General features: G+C 41.8%; 1 protein-coding gene across 2 annotated transcripts in view; it reads right to left on the bottom strand.

Moving 5' to 3' along the window:
* Positions 1 to 13250, bottom strand: part of sgce (sarcoglycan, epsilon) — a 125442-nt gene that overhangs the window by 68066 nt on the left and 44126 nt on the right. For both annotated transcript variants that reach the window (XM_068009915.1, XM_068009908.1), the window contains one exon: positions 3260 to 3458. In XM_068009915.1, the coding sequence (XP_067866016.1) occupies positions 3260 to 3458 (199 nt within the window). The remainder of the gene's footprint in view (positions 1 to 3259; positions 3459 to 13250) is intronic.

Below are 13250 nucleotides of genomic sequence, written 5' to 3'. Positions count from 1 at the left end.
GTCCAGGCTAATGTCCTGGGGACACAGGTTCAAATCCCACCACAGCAGCTGGTGGAATTTAAATCCAATTAATTAATTTTAGGGGCGGCACAGTGGCGCAGTGGTTAGCACCGCAGCCTCACAGCTCCAGCGACCCGGGTTCAATTCTGGGTACTGCATGTGTGGAGTTTGCAAGTTCTCCGTGTCTGCGTGGGTTTCCTCCGGGTGCTCCGGTTTCCTCCCACATGCCAAAGACTTGCAGGTTGATAGGTTAATTGGCCATTATAAAATTGCCCCTAGTATAGGTAGGTGGTAGGGAAATATAGGGACATGTGGGGATGTGGTAGGAATATGCAATTAGTGTAGGATTAGTATAAATGGGTGGTTGATAGTCGGCACAGACTCGGTGGGCCGAAGGGCCTGTTTCAGTGCTGTATCTCTAAACTAAACTAAGCTATCCTCTAAATTACTTGCAGCATCGGTATCTGAGCTGGCAGCTACAAGCATGAAATCGAGTGAAGGTGTATCTTCATCATCTCTCTCTTTCTGCTGTTCCTCCACTGCCTGAAACTTCAGTTGTTTGAAATAGAAAGGTACAAGTATAAGGTTCTAAAGAAGGGTCACTGACCTGAAACGTTAACTCTGCTTCTCTCTCCACAGATGCTGCCAGACCTGCTGAGTATTTCCAGCATTTCTTGTTTTTATTACAAGGATAAGGTTGTGGTGCAGGGATCGCAGGTGGAGTAGGAGGTGCATGTATGCACTATCTGCAGCTTGTAAATCAGAACTGAATGTGGAATGAGGGGGCATTGGCATATGATAAGGAGGATTAGGTATGATATTATCTTCGACAGTTTCAGCGTCGTTGACCAAGACCTCAGCAATGGCCCTTCCCAATAAGGGCCAGCAGTGTCCCCTCCATGGGGGTTAGAGCATGCAGGCATGCCCAACCTCCTCCGGTTAGCACCTGTTGCCTCCGGTTGTGTGCCACCTTGTCCTGCAACAGAGAGCGAAGTGTGTCAGTGAGTGTGGTGCAGTGTGCTCGGCTGATATGACTGTCATGTTGAATAGCTGGCAGTATCTGCAATCTTTGAGGTGGGAGTGAGGCTTGCAGCAGTGTGTGAGAATGCAGTGGAACATATGAATGTTAAGTATGAGTCCTGATCAAGATTGCTGCTGGATGAGTCTTGGGCTGAGGTGAATTGAACAGTGTCTGAGGCTAGTGGTGCAGTTGCAGTAGGATATGGCACCTGCATTCATTGACATTGACCATTTGTGTGAGGTCACTGAACTTCCTGCACTACTGCATCCAGGTCCTCAGGGCTCAACGCCTACCACTGACCTCCAAGGCTATCTGCTCCCACTGACTTCTGAGCATATCTGGAGCGCCACCTAGCCCGCTGCAGATACAGGACATCTCTCTTCATTTCCACCTCCTCCACTAAGACCTCCAGTGCAGAGTCTGAAATCCTTGGAGCCTGCTCTCTCCCATGTTGTGCTATTCTTCAATGTTTCGCAGGTCAGAGTCACTTCCTGCAAGACTGCCAGCATCTGCTCAGGCCACAATGCGCCTCCCCTTTAAAAGGTGCAGGCTAGCTTTAAGCAAAGCACCCTAACATTAAGTGATGCTAGCCACTCCTGATATTGGCCCACTGCTGATGCATCTAGTCAATCAACAGTGTGGTTAGCACTGGCCGAATGGTGACATAACTGAAATGAGCAGTTAGCACGAAGTTGGCATGCATCCTGCATCACAAGCAACGGGGAGATGGTGGTGTAGTGGTAATATAACTGAGCTATTAATCTAGAGGCCCAGGCTAATGTCCTGGGGACACAGGTTCAAATCCCACCACAGCAGCTGGTGGAATTTAAATCCAATTAATTAATTTTTAAAAATCTGGAATTAAAAGCTAGTCTCGATAATGGTGCTGTCAAACTATCATCAATTGTCGTAAAAAACCCGTGTAGTTCACTGGAAAGAAATCTGTCGCCCTTACTTGTTCTGGCCAACACGTGACTCCAGACCTACAGCACTATGGTTGACGCTTATCTGATACGGCCTAGCAAGCCACTCAGTTGTCAACGGCAATTAGGGATGGGCAACAAACGCTGGCCTTGCCAGTGACGCTCACATCCCATGAAAAAATAAAAAAGAAATCCTGCACCAGCGATATGACTGGGCCATTCAAATAACCTGATCCCCAAATTCCGGCATGGTGAAGTGAGGCTAGGCACAACGCATTTCATGATGGGTAACAGGAGGTGCAGATAGGTGGCCTTTGGATGTAACTATGTATGAAAGGTTACAGTTTTGAATAAAGCCCCTTGCCAGTTTTTGGGTGCTATCAAATTTAGCCCGTGGTCTCCTGAGAGGGGCAAACTTGGCAGGGTTGGGGGATGAGGTGGGGGTTGTAAATGAAAAATTTGTCTCCATTTCTCTTAGGCAATCAAACTCGCCCTGATCACATAGGCCCTGATTTGCGTAACAGGTGATATCTTATCAAGAGCAATTTTTCCATAATTTCCTTGTAAACATACGGGTCACAGAAATCCATGATCCCTCTGGTCCAAGTGTGGCAGGAATGTGGCAGAAGAGACACAAATAAAGCTGTATTCACGATATGCCAGGCACCAGCCTTCCATACCAGTTTCTGTGGGGTCTAGTTTGGGATGAAGTCACTACCCAACTCAAACGTGATCCCTGCATCAGAGGGCATGAGACTGGGCAAGAGGACACCTAGACTAAGAATTTCCTCATTCCAAGCGTGGAAAAGAATGGCCAAGTGTACTAAAATAAAAGCAAAATACTGCAGATGCTGGAAATCTGAAACACAAACAAGAATGTGCTGGAAATACTCAGCAGGTCTGGCAGCATCTGTGGAGAGAGAAGCAGAGTTAACGTTTCAGGTCAGTGACCCTTCATCAGAACTGGCAGATATTAGAAATGTAAAAGGTTTTAAGTAACTAAAGCGGGGGTGGGGCAAGAGATAACAAAAGAGAAGGTGTTGATAGGACAAAACTAAGTGTACTAGTTTGCTCTCTGCCGGAAGTGAGCCCACCTAGGCTTCCAAGTCTAGAGAAAAGGATAATAACAAAAAGGACAAATCCACCCATGCCATTTTTTTTATGTCAAGCCTGGCAGCAATTGAGCTCAGGGAAGAGGCAACCTACCTCCAGCCCCTTGGCACAGTGACCTGGACAGGTGAACAAAACAAATTTTAAAAAAACAAAGGATTAGATGCAAAGGATTATTTTTGTCTCTTTGAAAAATTAAACTCACCCTTCCTTCATATTATTGATGGGAAGAGGCACTCTCCCACCCCGGTCTAGTGCTGAGGTGATGTTGATGGCAGTGAGACGATCAGGCTGCCAAACATTCTTCACTGCTCCCAGGAAATCACCAATAACCTCACTTGCCAACATCTCTTCCACATTCATGTTCTTCACAAAGAACTCCGCTTGATATGGCAAAGGATAATCTTTAAAGAAGAAAAATGTAAGGTTTGAAAATAATGTATGCTCAGAGCACATTTTATGAACCACAAAAATATGTGGCAAGTGGTGTTCCACAGTGCTTACGTTCATACATCATGTAAACAAGTAATCTGGAGGCTAATTTCCCTATGGTTTGTACCTGGGGAACACTTATTCCTCAAGTGCAAACCGCTGGGCACAGGGTGAAGACCCACGATATTGGAACTCTAGACTTTCAACATTGCTCCGGGAATGTGGAGCACTTGCATTGATAACAAGCAGAGAGGAGACACTGAAATGACGTAAGGCCTTTAAAATTAAGTCCTCTGACACCTGCAGCATCTAACTTTTTCTTGGGAAAGGCAGGCAGGCCTGCACCAGCGATATGACTGGGCCATTCAAATAACCTGATCCCCAAATTCCGGCATGGTGAAGTGAAGCTAGGGACAATGCATTTCATGATGGGTAACAGAAGGGGCAGATAGGTGGCCTTAGAATGTAACTATGTATGAGAGGTTACAGTTTTGAATAAATCCCCGTGCCAGTTTTTGGGTGCTATCAAATTTAGCCCCTGTGGTCTCCTGAGAAAGACAAACTTGGCAGGGTGGGGTGGGGGGTTGGGGGGGGGGGGGGGGGGGGGGAGTGGGGGTTGTAAATGAAAAATTTGTCTCCATTTCACTTAGGCAATCAAACTCGCCCCGATCACATAGGCCCTGATTTGCGTAACAGGTGATATCTTATCAAGAGCAATTTTTCCATAATTTCCTTGTAAACATACAGGTCACAGAAATCCATGATCCCTCTGGTCCAAGTGTGGCAGGAATGTGACAGAAGAGACACAAATAAAGCTGTATTCACGATATGCCAGGCACCAGCCTTCCATACCAGTTTCTGCGGGGTCTAGTTTGGGATGAAGTCACTACCCAACTCAAACGTGACCCCTGCATCAGAGGGCATGAGACTGGGCAAGAGGACACCTAGACTAAGAATTTCCTCATTCCAAGCGTGGAAAAGCATGGCCAAGTGTACTAAAATAAAAGCAAAATACTGCAGATGCTGGAAATCTGAAACACAAACAAGAAATGCTGGAAATACTCAGCAGGTCTGGCAGCATCTGTGGAGAAATTGGGACTCCTTTCACTAGACATGAAAAGGTTAAGGGATTACCTGTTAGAAAACTTCAGGACAATGAAGGGTTATGATCAGTTAAATATTGATAGAGGGCACAAATGTATCAAAATTAAAAAGGTAAGAAAAATATATTTACACAGAGGATATGTAGAAATGTGAAATTTGCTACTGCTGATTGGTGCTGATGCAGAGTCTAAATATTCATAAACAGGAATTAGATAGTTGCTTGAAAAAGAGGTCTATTGAATACTATGAGAACAACTAATACAGCGTGGAACTTTAGGTGTGAATGGCTCAGTTTCACTTACACATTCCACTCACTCAGCCACCATATTTTAGATCTGAATTCAGTCACTTCATATAAAAGATAGATTGTTCAACAAGTGAAATAGTCCTCTTTATAAAAAACAGAAAATACTGGTAATATTTAGAAAGTCTGGCAGCATCTATGGAGAAAGAACGAGTTAATGGGCCTGATTTTAACACTGTGCAAGTAGATAAAACTTTGAGTGAGTTAAAATCTCGCCCAACGTTGCAGGTTGATGACCTTTTGGTCACCAATTCTGATGAAAGATGATCAACCTGAAACATCAACTCTCTCCACAGATGCTGTCAGTCCTAATGAGTATTTCCAGCATTTTCCGTTTGTATTTCAGATTTCCAGCATCTGCAGTATCTTGCTTAGAAAATAGTCCGGATTGCTTGAATTAAGTTTCCTCCAAACATAGGTCTAAAACCATAAAAGCACAAAGCAGGAAGTGTAATTGTTATTTAGCAAAACTAATCTTCTGTTTCACCTTTTAAACAACATCCAATTGTTTTCTTTAAAACTTAATTCTTTACTGGGAAGGTCAACATTTACTTCCCATCACTAAATACCCAGATCAGTGAGTGGCTTGCTAGACCACTTTAGAGGGCTGCCACGTTGGTGTAGAACTGGAGTCACGTACAGGCCAGACCGGGTAAGAACAGCAGGCAACCCTCCCTAAAGGGCATGAATGGATCATTTTGTTATTTATGATAATCCAACTGCTTAAGTCACTTTCACTGATACCAGCTTTTTTTTTTGCACTTGTTTTGCTCTGCAGCAAGGCCCTGCTTGCTTTGACAAATCATTTAAAAAAAATTTTGTGACCAGTATACTGCTTTGTTTTAGAATCTTGGAATGGTTACAGCACAGAAAGACGCCATTCGGCCCATCAGGTCCATGCCAGCTCTCTGCAAGATTCAGCTAGTCCCACTCCCCAACACTTTCCCAATATGCCAGCAATTCTTTTCTCTTCAGGTGATTATCCAATTCCCCTTTGAAAGCCACAATTAAATCTGCCTTCACCATCCTCTCAGACAGTGCATTCCAGATCCTAACCGCCAGCTGTGTAAAAAAAAGTTCTCTCATGTCATGTTTGGTTCTGTTGCCAATCACCGTAAATGTGTCTCCTCTGGTTTTCAACCCCTTCGCCAAAAGGAACAGTTTTTCTCTAATTGCTCTGTCCAGACCGCTCATGATTTTAAACACCTTTATCAAATCTCCTCTCAACCTTCTCTTCTCTGAGAACAAACTCAGCTTCTCCAATCTATCCACGTAGCTGAAGTCCATCACCCCTGGAACCATTCACATAAATCTTTTCTGCATCCTCTCGAAAGCCTTCACATGCTTCCTAAATACAGTGCCCAGAATTGGACACAATACTCCAGCTGAGGCCAAGCCAGTGTTATATAAAGGTTCATCACAACTTCCTTGCTTTGGTACTCTATGTCTCTATTTATAAAGCACAGGAATCCATCTACCTTTTTAACCACTTTCCAATCTGCAATGTTTTGTGCACATTATACCCCCAGATCTCTTTGTTCCTGCACCCCTTTAGAACTGTACACTTTATTTTATATTGTCTTGCCTCATTCTTCCTCCCAATATATATCACTTCACATTTATCTGCATTAAATTTCATCTGGCAAGTGTCTGCACATTCCACCAGTCTATGTCCTCTTGAAGTCTATCACTATCCTTCTCACAGTTCACAATACTTCCAAGTTTTGGGTCATCTGCAAATTTTGAAATTGCGCCCTTTACACCCTTGTCAAAGTCATTAATAAAGATCAAGAAAAACAGTGGTCCTAGTACCAACCCCGGAAAACCCCACTGTAAACATTCCTCCAGTTCAAAAAACAACCGTTTATCACTACTCTTTGTTTCCTGTCACACAGCCAATTTTGTATCCATGCTGCCACTGTCTCTTTTATTCCATGGGCCTCAACTTTGCTGACAAGCCTGTTATGTGGCATTTTATCAAACACCTTTTGGAAGTCTATATACACATCACAAGCATTACTCTCATCAATCCTTTCTGTTACCACATTAAAAAACTCAATCAAGTTAGTTCACCATGATTTTCTTCTAACACAACCATGCTGGCTTTGCTCAATTAATCTACCCTTGTCCAGGTGACTGTTAATTTTGTCACGGATTATGGTTTCTAAACATTCCACCCCACCAAGGTTAAGTTGACTGGTCTGTAGTTGCTTTGTTTATTCTTACACCCTTTTTTGAACAAGGGTGTAATATTTGTAATTCTCCAGTCCTCTAGCACTACCCCCATATCTAAGTAGTACTGGAAGATTATGGCCAGTACCTCCACAATTTCCGCCCTTATCAACTTTTAGTATAGCCAGCCTTTCTAGATCCTCCTCTATCAATTTTTAGCCTATCTAGTATCTCAATTACCTCCTCTTTCACTACAACTAGGGCAGCATCTGCATCCGTCTTTACCAACGAAGAAAAGTACTCATTTAGTACCTCAGCCATGTCTTCTGCCTCCAGCATAGATTTGCTTTTTGGTCACTAATCAGGCCCATCTCTCTTACTAACTTTTTACTATTTATATGCCTTCAGAAGACTTTTGCATTCCTTTTATGTTAGTTGACAATCTCTTCTTATACTCTCTCTCTCTTTGCCTCTCATTTCCTTCTTTACTGCCAGTGAACTTACTAGTCAGCCTGGTTCTCACTTGTATTATCCACCTGACATCTGTCATATGCACCCTTTTTCTGCTTCATCTTACTCTCTCCATCATCATCCATGAAGCTCTACCTTTGGGTGCCCTACCTTTCCCCCTTGTGGAAGCATACCTCGACTAAATCCGAACCAACTCTTTAAAGGCAGCCCATTGTTGCATTACAGCTTTGCCTGCGAATCTTTCATTCCAATATATCTCACTCCACTGAAATTTTCCCACCTCCAATTAAGTATTTTTTACTCTAGATCGCTACTTGTCTTTTTCCATAGTTAATCAAAACCATATGATACTATGATCACTGTTCCCTAAATGCTCTGCTACTGATACTTGGTCCACTTGACCCACCTCATTCCCCAGAGCCAGATCCAGTAATGCCTCCTTCCTTGTTGGGTCAGAAACATACTGATCAAAAAAATTCTCCGCAACACACTCAGAACCTCTTCTCACTCTCTGCCCTTTACATTATTGATATCCCAGTTTATATTATGATAATTAATGTCCCCCATTATCACTACTCTATAGTTCTTGCACCTATCTAATTTCCCTGCAACTTTGCTCCTCTATATTTTGTTACGACCGAGGCTGGAGGAGTGCACTGTTTTTCTCTAGTTCCACTTCTCCACGGGTCACAACATATATTTAAATATTTTACCCAGTTACCAATATGGCCAATTATATACTTTACCTATTTTAGTTTCAGAATAAAATCCATCAACCAGGTTTCTTTAATAACCAAATAAAATATTAATTTATTACAAAATAAGACTTATACAATAAAGATACAAACCTATTAACACAGGTTGAAATATGAAAGCTCCCTTCTAAATTAACCCAACACACACACGCACACACACCAGTTAAAGAAAAAATAAAGAAGTTTTCTCTGCAGAGATCTTACAAAAAATACAAAAAAAAAAGTTTGGCCAAATATGTGTTAATTCTTGAAGGAAAAGGATAATACAGGGTATGTTCCAAGCTGGTCCTTTATTCTAGCGTCTAAACACGCAAAGTGGCGCAGGAACACCTAAACGCTTCCCAAACAACTAGCAAGAAATGGGCAGACAAGCATGCCGAGACTCAAACGTTTCAACCAGGGGATGAGGTATTAGTATTACTGCCTTTACAGGGTGAACCGCTGAAAGCACGGTTCAGTAGACCATATAGAGTAGTCAAAAGGATTGGTAAAGTAAGTTATTTGATTGACACCCCAGATCGCCAGAAAAAGAATCGGCTGTGTCACAACAATATGTTGAATCAGTATCACCACCGGGAAGCGTTTAGGTGTTCCTGAGCCATTTTGCAGGCTCTTATGAACTGTTCCCGGTACAGAGATACATAATCTAACACAGAGGATTTGTCCCTCTGCTCTAAAAACCTTTCTTTGATTAGTTTTAGAGGACCTCTGACCTCATGTCCATAAACTAATTGTTAAGAAAACAGTATATACCAAATGAGAAACATTACATAACAGGAAGCCCAGCTAGGATAATTGCTCTGGCTAACTGATTACATTATCCAGATCACCCTGGTTAGCAGCACATTCAAACTCATCTTGAGGCACTCATGAATGGAGACATTCTTCCAAGGGGTAAACACTGACAATACCACCTCAGAGCGGCTTTGGGTTTCAGACTTTGGACCTCATTAAAAACAAAGGGGATTGAGAGACCCTTGTGACCATCTCCCCAGGCTGTGAAAAACTGGGAGTTTTGACACACACAAAGAGACAAGCAGTAACTGAGTGTGCAGCAGCAGAGAAGGCTGTGTGCCTCCCTTTCTTTCTCTCTTTCCAGAAAACATCAAGTTTGAAAATCATCTGCAATGTGGACCCTCCAAGCCTACAGACTGCTACAGCCAGAGACCAGGGCAAGAGAGCCATCTATAATTCTGCCTCCAAGAAAACCCTGAACCAAGTGGGCCAGCCACAAAGTGAACTTTGACCAGCCAAGACTTCAAGAATACAACTCCAGCCAGAAGACCACCGAATCATCCAACCTCAAACTGTGTATTTAACATTTATTTATTCTGGACTTTAATCCAACCAAAAAAAAACTACTTTTCACTTTGTAATCTATTTGTGTGTTTGATATCCTCACGTGAATGTGTAGGTTTTTTCCATTATTTTTAAGATCATGTTTAGCCTAGTGAGTATAATAAATTTAACTCTTTCTTGTTTAAACTCAAGACAGCCTGTCCAATTGGTTCTTTCACAATCACACTAAAGGTAAAAAGGTTAAACATTCACTGAGGTGGTAAGCATCATCACTGTTTAAAAGGAATAAACTCTGTTGCGGTCAAATAAGAGAAAGAGGCAAAAGGGGCGACTGTGACCCCTTCACTTGGCCGTAACAATTTAAAAGGACTAAACTGGTAGACTCAGTAGGTGAATCCCTGGTGGCAAACAAAAGAAATTCCAGCCCTTCGTTCCAATCATGGGGATATCCCTAACAATATGCCCAGATCATTGTTTTGAGAGTCTGATGGTACCATTCTCGAGCCCCTTGTGTCTGTGGGTGGTATGCTGAGGACTTTTAACACTTTTCAGGAAGTTATGAGTGCACATAAAATTGGAACCTTGATCCGACTGGATCTCAATCGGTAATCCACATCGAGTGAAGAACTGGGTTATCTTCTCTACCACTACCTTAGCAGAAATTGTTTGCTAGGGAAATGGCCTCTGGAAAGCGAGTAGCCATATCCATACTAGCGAGTTTATGTTACGACCGAGGCTGGAGGAGTGCACTGTCTTTATCTAGCTCCACTTCTCCACCAGTCACACCATATATTTAAACGTTTACCCAGTTACCGATATGGCCAATTATATACTTTATTTTAGTTTCAGAATAAAATACACCAACCAGGTTTCTTTAATAACCAAAAAATAATAAATTATAAAACAAGACTTATTCAATAAAGATACAAAGCTTATTAACACACAGGTTGAAATATGAAAGTTCACTTCTAAATGAACACACACACACGTTAAAGAAAAAATAAAGAAGTTCTCTCTACAGAGATCTCTTTACAAAAAAGACAAAAAAACTTTGGCCAAATACTTGTTAATTCTTGAAGGAAAAGGATAAGATATGGTATGTTCCAAGCTGGTCCTTTATTCTAGAGTCTAAATATGCGTAGATGGCTGTCAGTGATCTTTTTCGAGCAGTTCTTTTCAGGCAACATCGAGGATTAGTCTGGCAGGCGTTCCAAGAGAATCACGGCATCCAGGGTTTCAGCTATGACACTGGATTCTCAGGGTTGTACCAAAGAGGTGGAAAAGGATGAGCTGGTACCTTCTTCCCTAGCAGGCTTACACCTAACTGAACCAAAACAATATCTAAAAATGAAACCTACTCTTGACCACCATAAATTTTGACATGTCACTCCTCTGTAAATAACTCCCTTAGTCACCAAGGCTCCTGCTGCTTACCTAGCTTAAGACGTGTGACTTCTAGTAAGGGTTTGTTTTTAAACAAAGTCTTTCCAGTGACCATTTAAAAAAAAAATCGAAGTCCAGCATCTCTGGAATCTCTTCAGTCTTTCAAATGAATCCATTTCCACAATTTTTAAACATGAGTCCTCAAAAAAGTTTTTTAAAAATGTAAGTACTTTCAGAACAATCTTTCTCACTGGTTAGTGGCCTATAGAATACACCCAGTAGTGTAATGGCACCTCTATTGATCCTCAACTCTAACCTAATTGATACCATCCTTAACTGCTCCATGACAACCTTTCTTGCCAACACTGTCATATTCTTCCTAATCAATACTGTTACAACTGCAGTGAGACCATTAATGTTAAAATGAGATATGAACCCCCAGACCAATTTAAAGCATTACACAAGATTTCATGTTTTAAGACTTTTATTGTAACAACTAAACTAAAAAGAAATCTTCATTAACTAAATAGTACTTTGTAAGTAGCTGATACCCCAGATTACAAAGAAAGGTATTTTTATTACTTATTAAAATACTTGAAAACCTCACACCACACTTATACATTACACAGTCCTTTTTTGATGGCAAAATCTTTGCAGTTAGAAGTCCCAAACTCCTCCCAGTAGCAATGGGTTGGTTTTCCAAGACCATTTCAAAAATCAACGTCCTCTTCGCTCACTTCTCCGAGCGCTTCCGACCTGGTGCCTGTGAATAAGACGATTCCTAGTGATCCTTCTGGTCTTCTACTTCTCCGCAAGTTTCAACTTTCAAAACAGGTTCAAGTCTTAGCAGCCTTTCACTGGTTTCCAAGAGCAGGTGTTCCTCCCTTCCCTCTCTCGACTGCTACCACTGGTTGTCTTCCTTACCACCTTCACTGCGGCTGCAACCGCTGGGTTCCCTTCTTAAAGCCTGCCTTGAGGCCGCAACCACTGGTTTCCTCTCTTACAGCCTGTCTGCCTTCAGAAAATCTGTTAAATTTATCTGAACTCAAAAGTTAATAGCTCATTGCCATGTTCCAATATGCAAAGTCCAGAAGTTTGCTTTCACAGACCTACTTGGGCCTTCCATGGGACCCAGGTGTTAACAGCTGCTTGGTACATCTGCGTCTTCATAATCACTGACCCTCCTGTTTACAACCCTAACGTCTGGGAGGCTGAAACTCACTATTCTTCAGGTGTTACCCCGGCAGTCTACGTTTTTTCAAAAAAAAGTCTTTGATCTGTCTTGTCCTTTATCAGAGTGGATGAGGTCACCTGATCCTCCAGACTCCATCTTAAATTTTTAAATCATGTTACAAAGTCCAGTGTTCATAACACCTCCCCACTAAAAATAGAAAATTCATTACCACAGTAATGACTTTTCTTACAACATAATCACATATAACCTTGTAAAATTTCCATTGTTAACATTTTATACTTTACACAGGTAAAAGCACTATTTTATAATTCAATGTTGATTTCCTCCATTCTTTAAATTCTGGATAGAGCATCAGCAATTACATTGTACATGCTGCAGGAAAGAGCAATCTTTAGGATAAATGGTTTTAACAGTAAACTCCACCGAAATAATCTAGCATTCTTAGTTTTGAACTTTTCCACAAACCTTAATGGATCATGATCAGTGCAAACAGTTATTTCCCCTTGGCCATTATTGACAGATACTTCAAAATGTTGAATGGCCAATACAAGAACTAAAACCTCCTTCTCAACAGTGGAGTACTTCTGTTTCTTATTGAATTTTCTAGCGAAATAACTGACTGTCGTTCAATACCAGCATCATCATCCTGGAGGAACACTGCTCCTACTCCTACATCACTGGCATCAATAGACACTTGAAAGGGCTTGCCAAAATTTGGCGCTGCTAGAATGGGTTCAATTATTAAAATAGCCTTTAGCTTCTCAAACACCATCTGACAGGATTCTGTCCACTGGATTTTTATGCCCTTTTTTAACAAATTCGTCTGGGGAGTTAATACAGTACTGAAGTTAGGAATGAACTCCCGATAGAACCCACACATCCCTAGTAATCATAGTACCTCCCTTTTTGTCTTCTGGACTGGGAAGTCTATTATCGCCTGAATTTTAGCACCCCTAGGCAACACTTGACCTTGACCAAATACATGCCCTAAATAGGTGGCCTTAGCAAACTCGCTCTTCACTAAGTTTACTACCAAAATGGCTCTTTCTAACCTGTCGAATAGAGCCTTCACGTGTTTAAC

The sequence above is a fragment of the Heterodontus francisci genome, chromosome 2, assembly GCF_036365525.1.
Source record: "Heterodontus francisci isolate sHetFra1 chromosome 2, sHetFra1.hap1, whole genome shotgun sequence".
NCBI classification, from domain to species: Eukaryota; Metazoa; Chordata; class Chondrichthyes; order Heterodontiformes; family Heterodontidae; genus Heterodontus; species Heterodontus francisci.
Note: the sequence above shows the minus strand (reverse complement) of the source record. Positions and strands in the feature narration are given on the sequence as shown.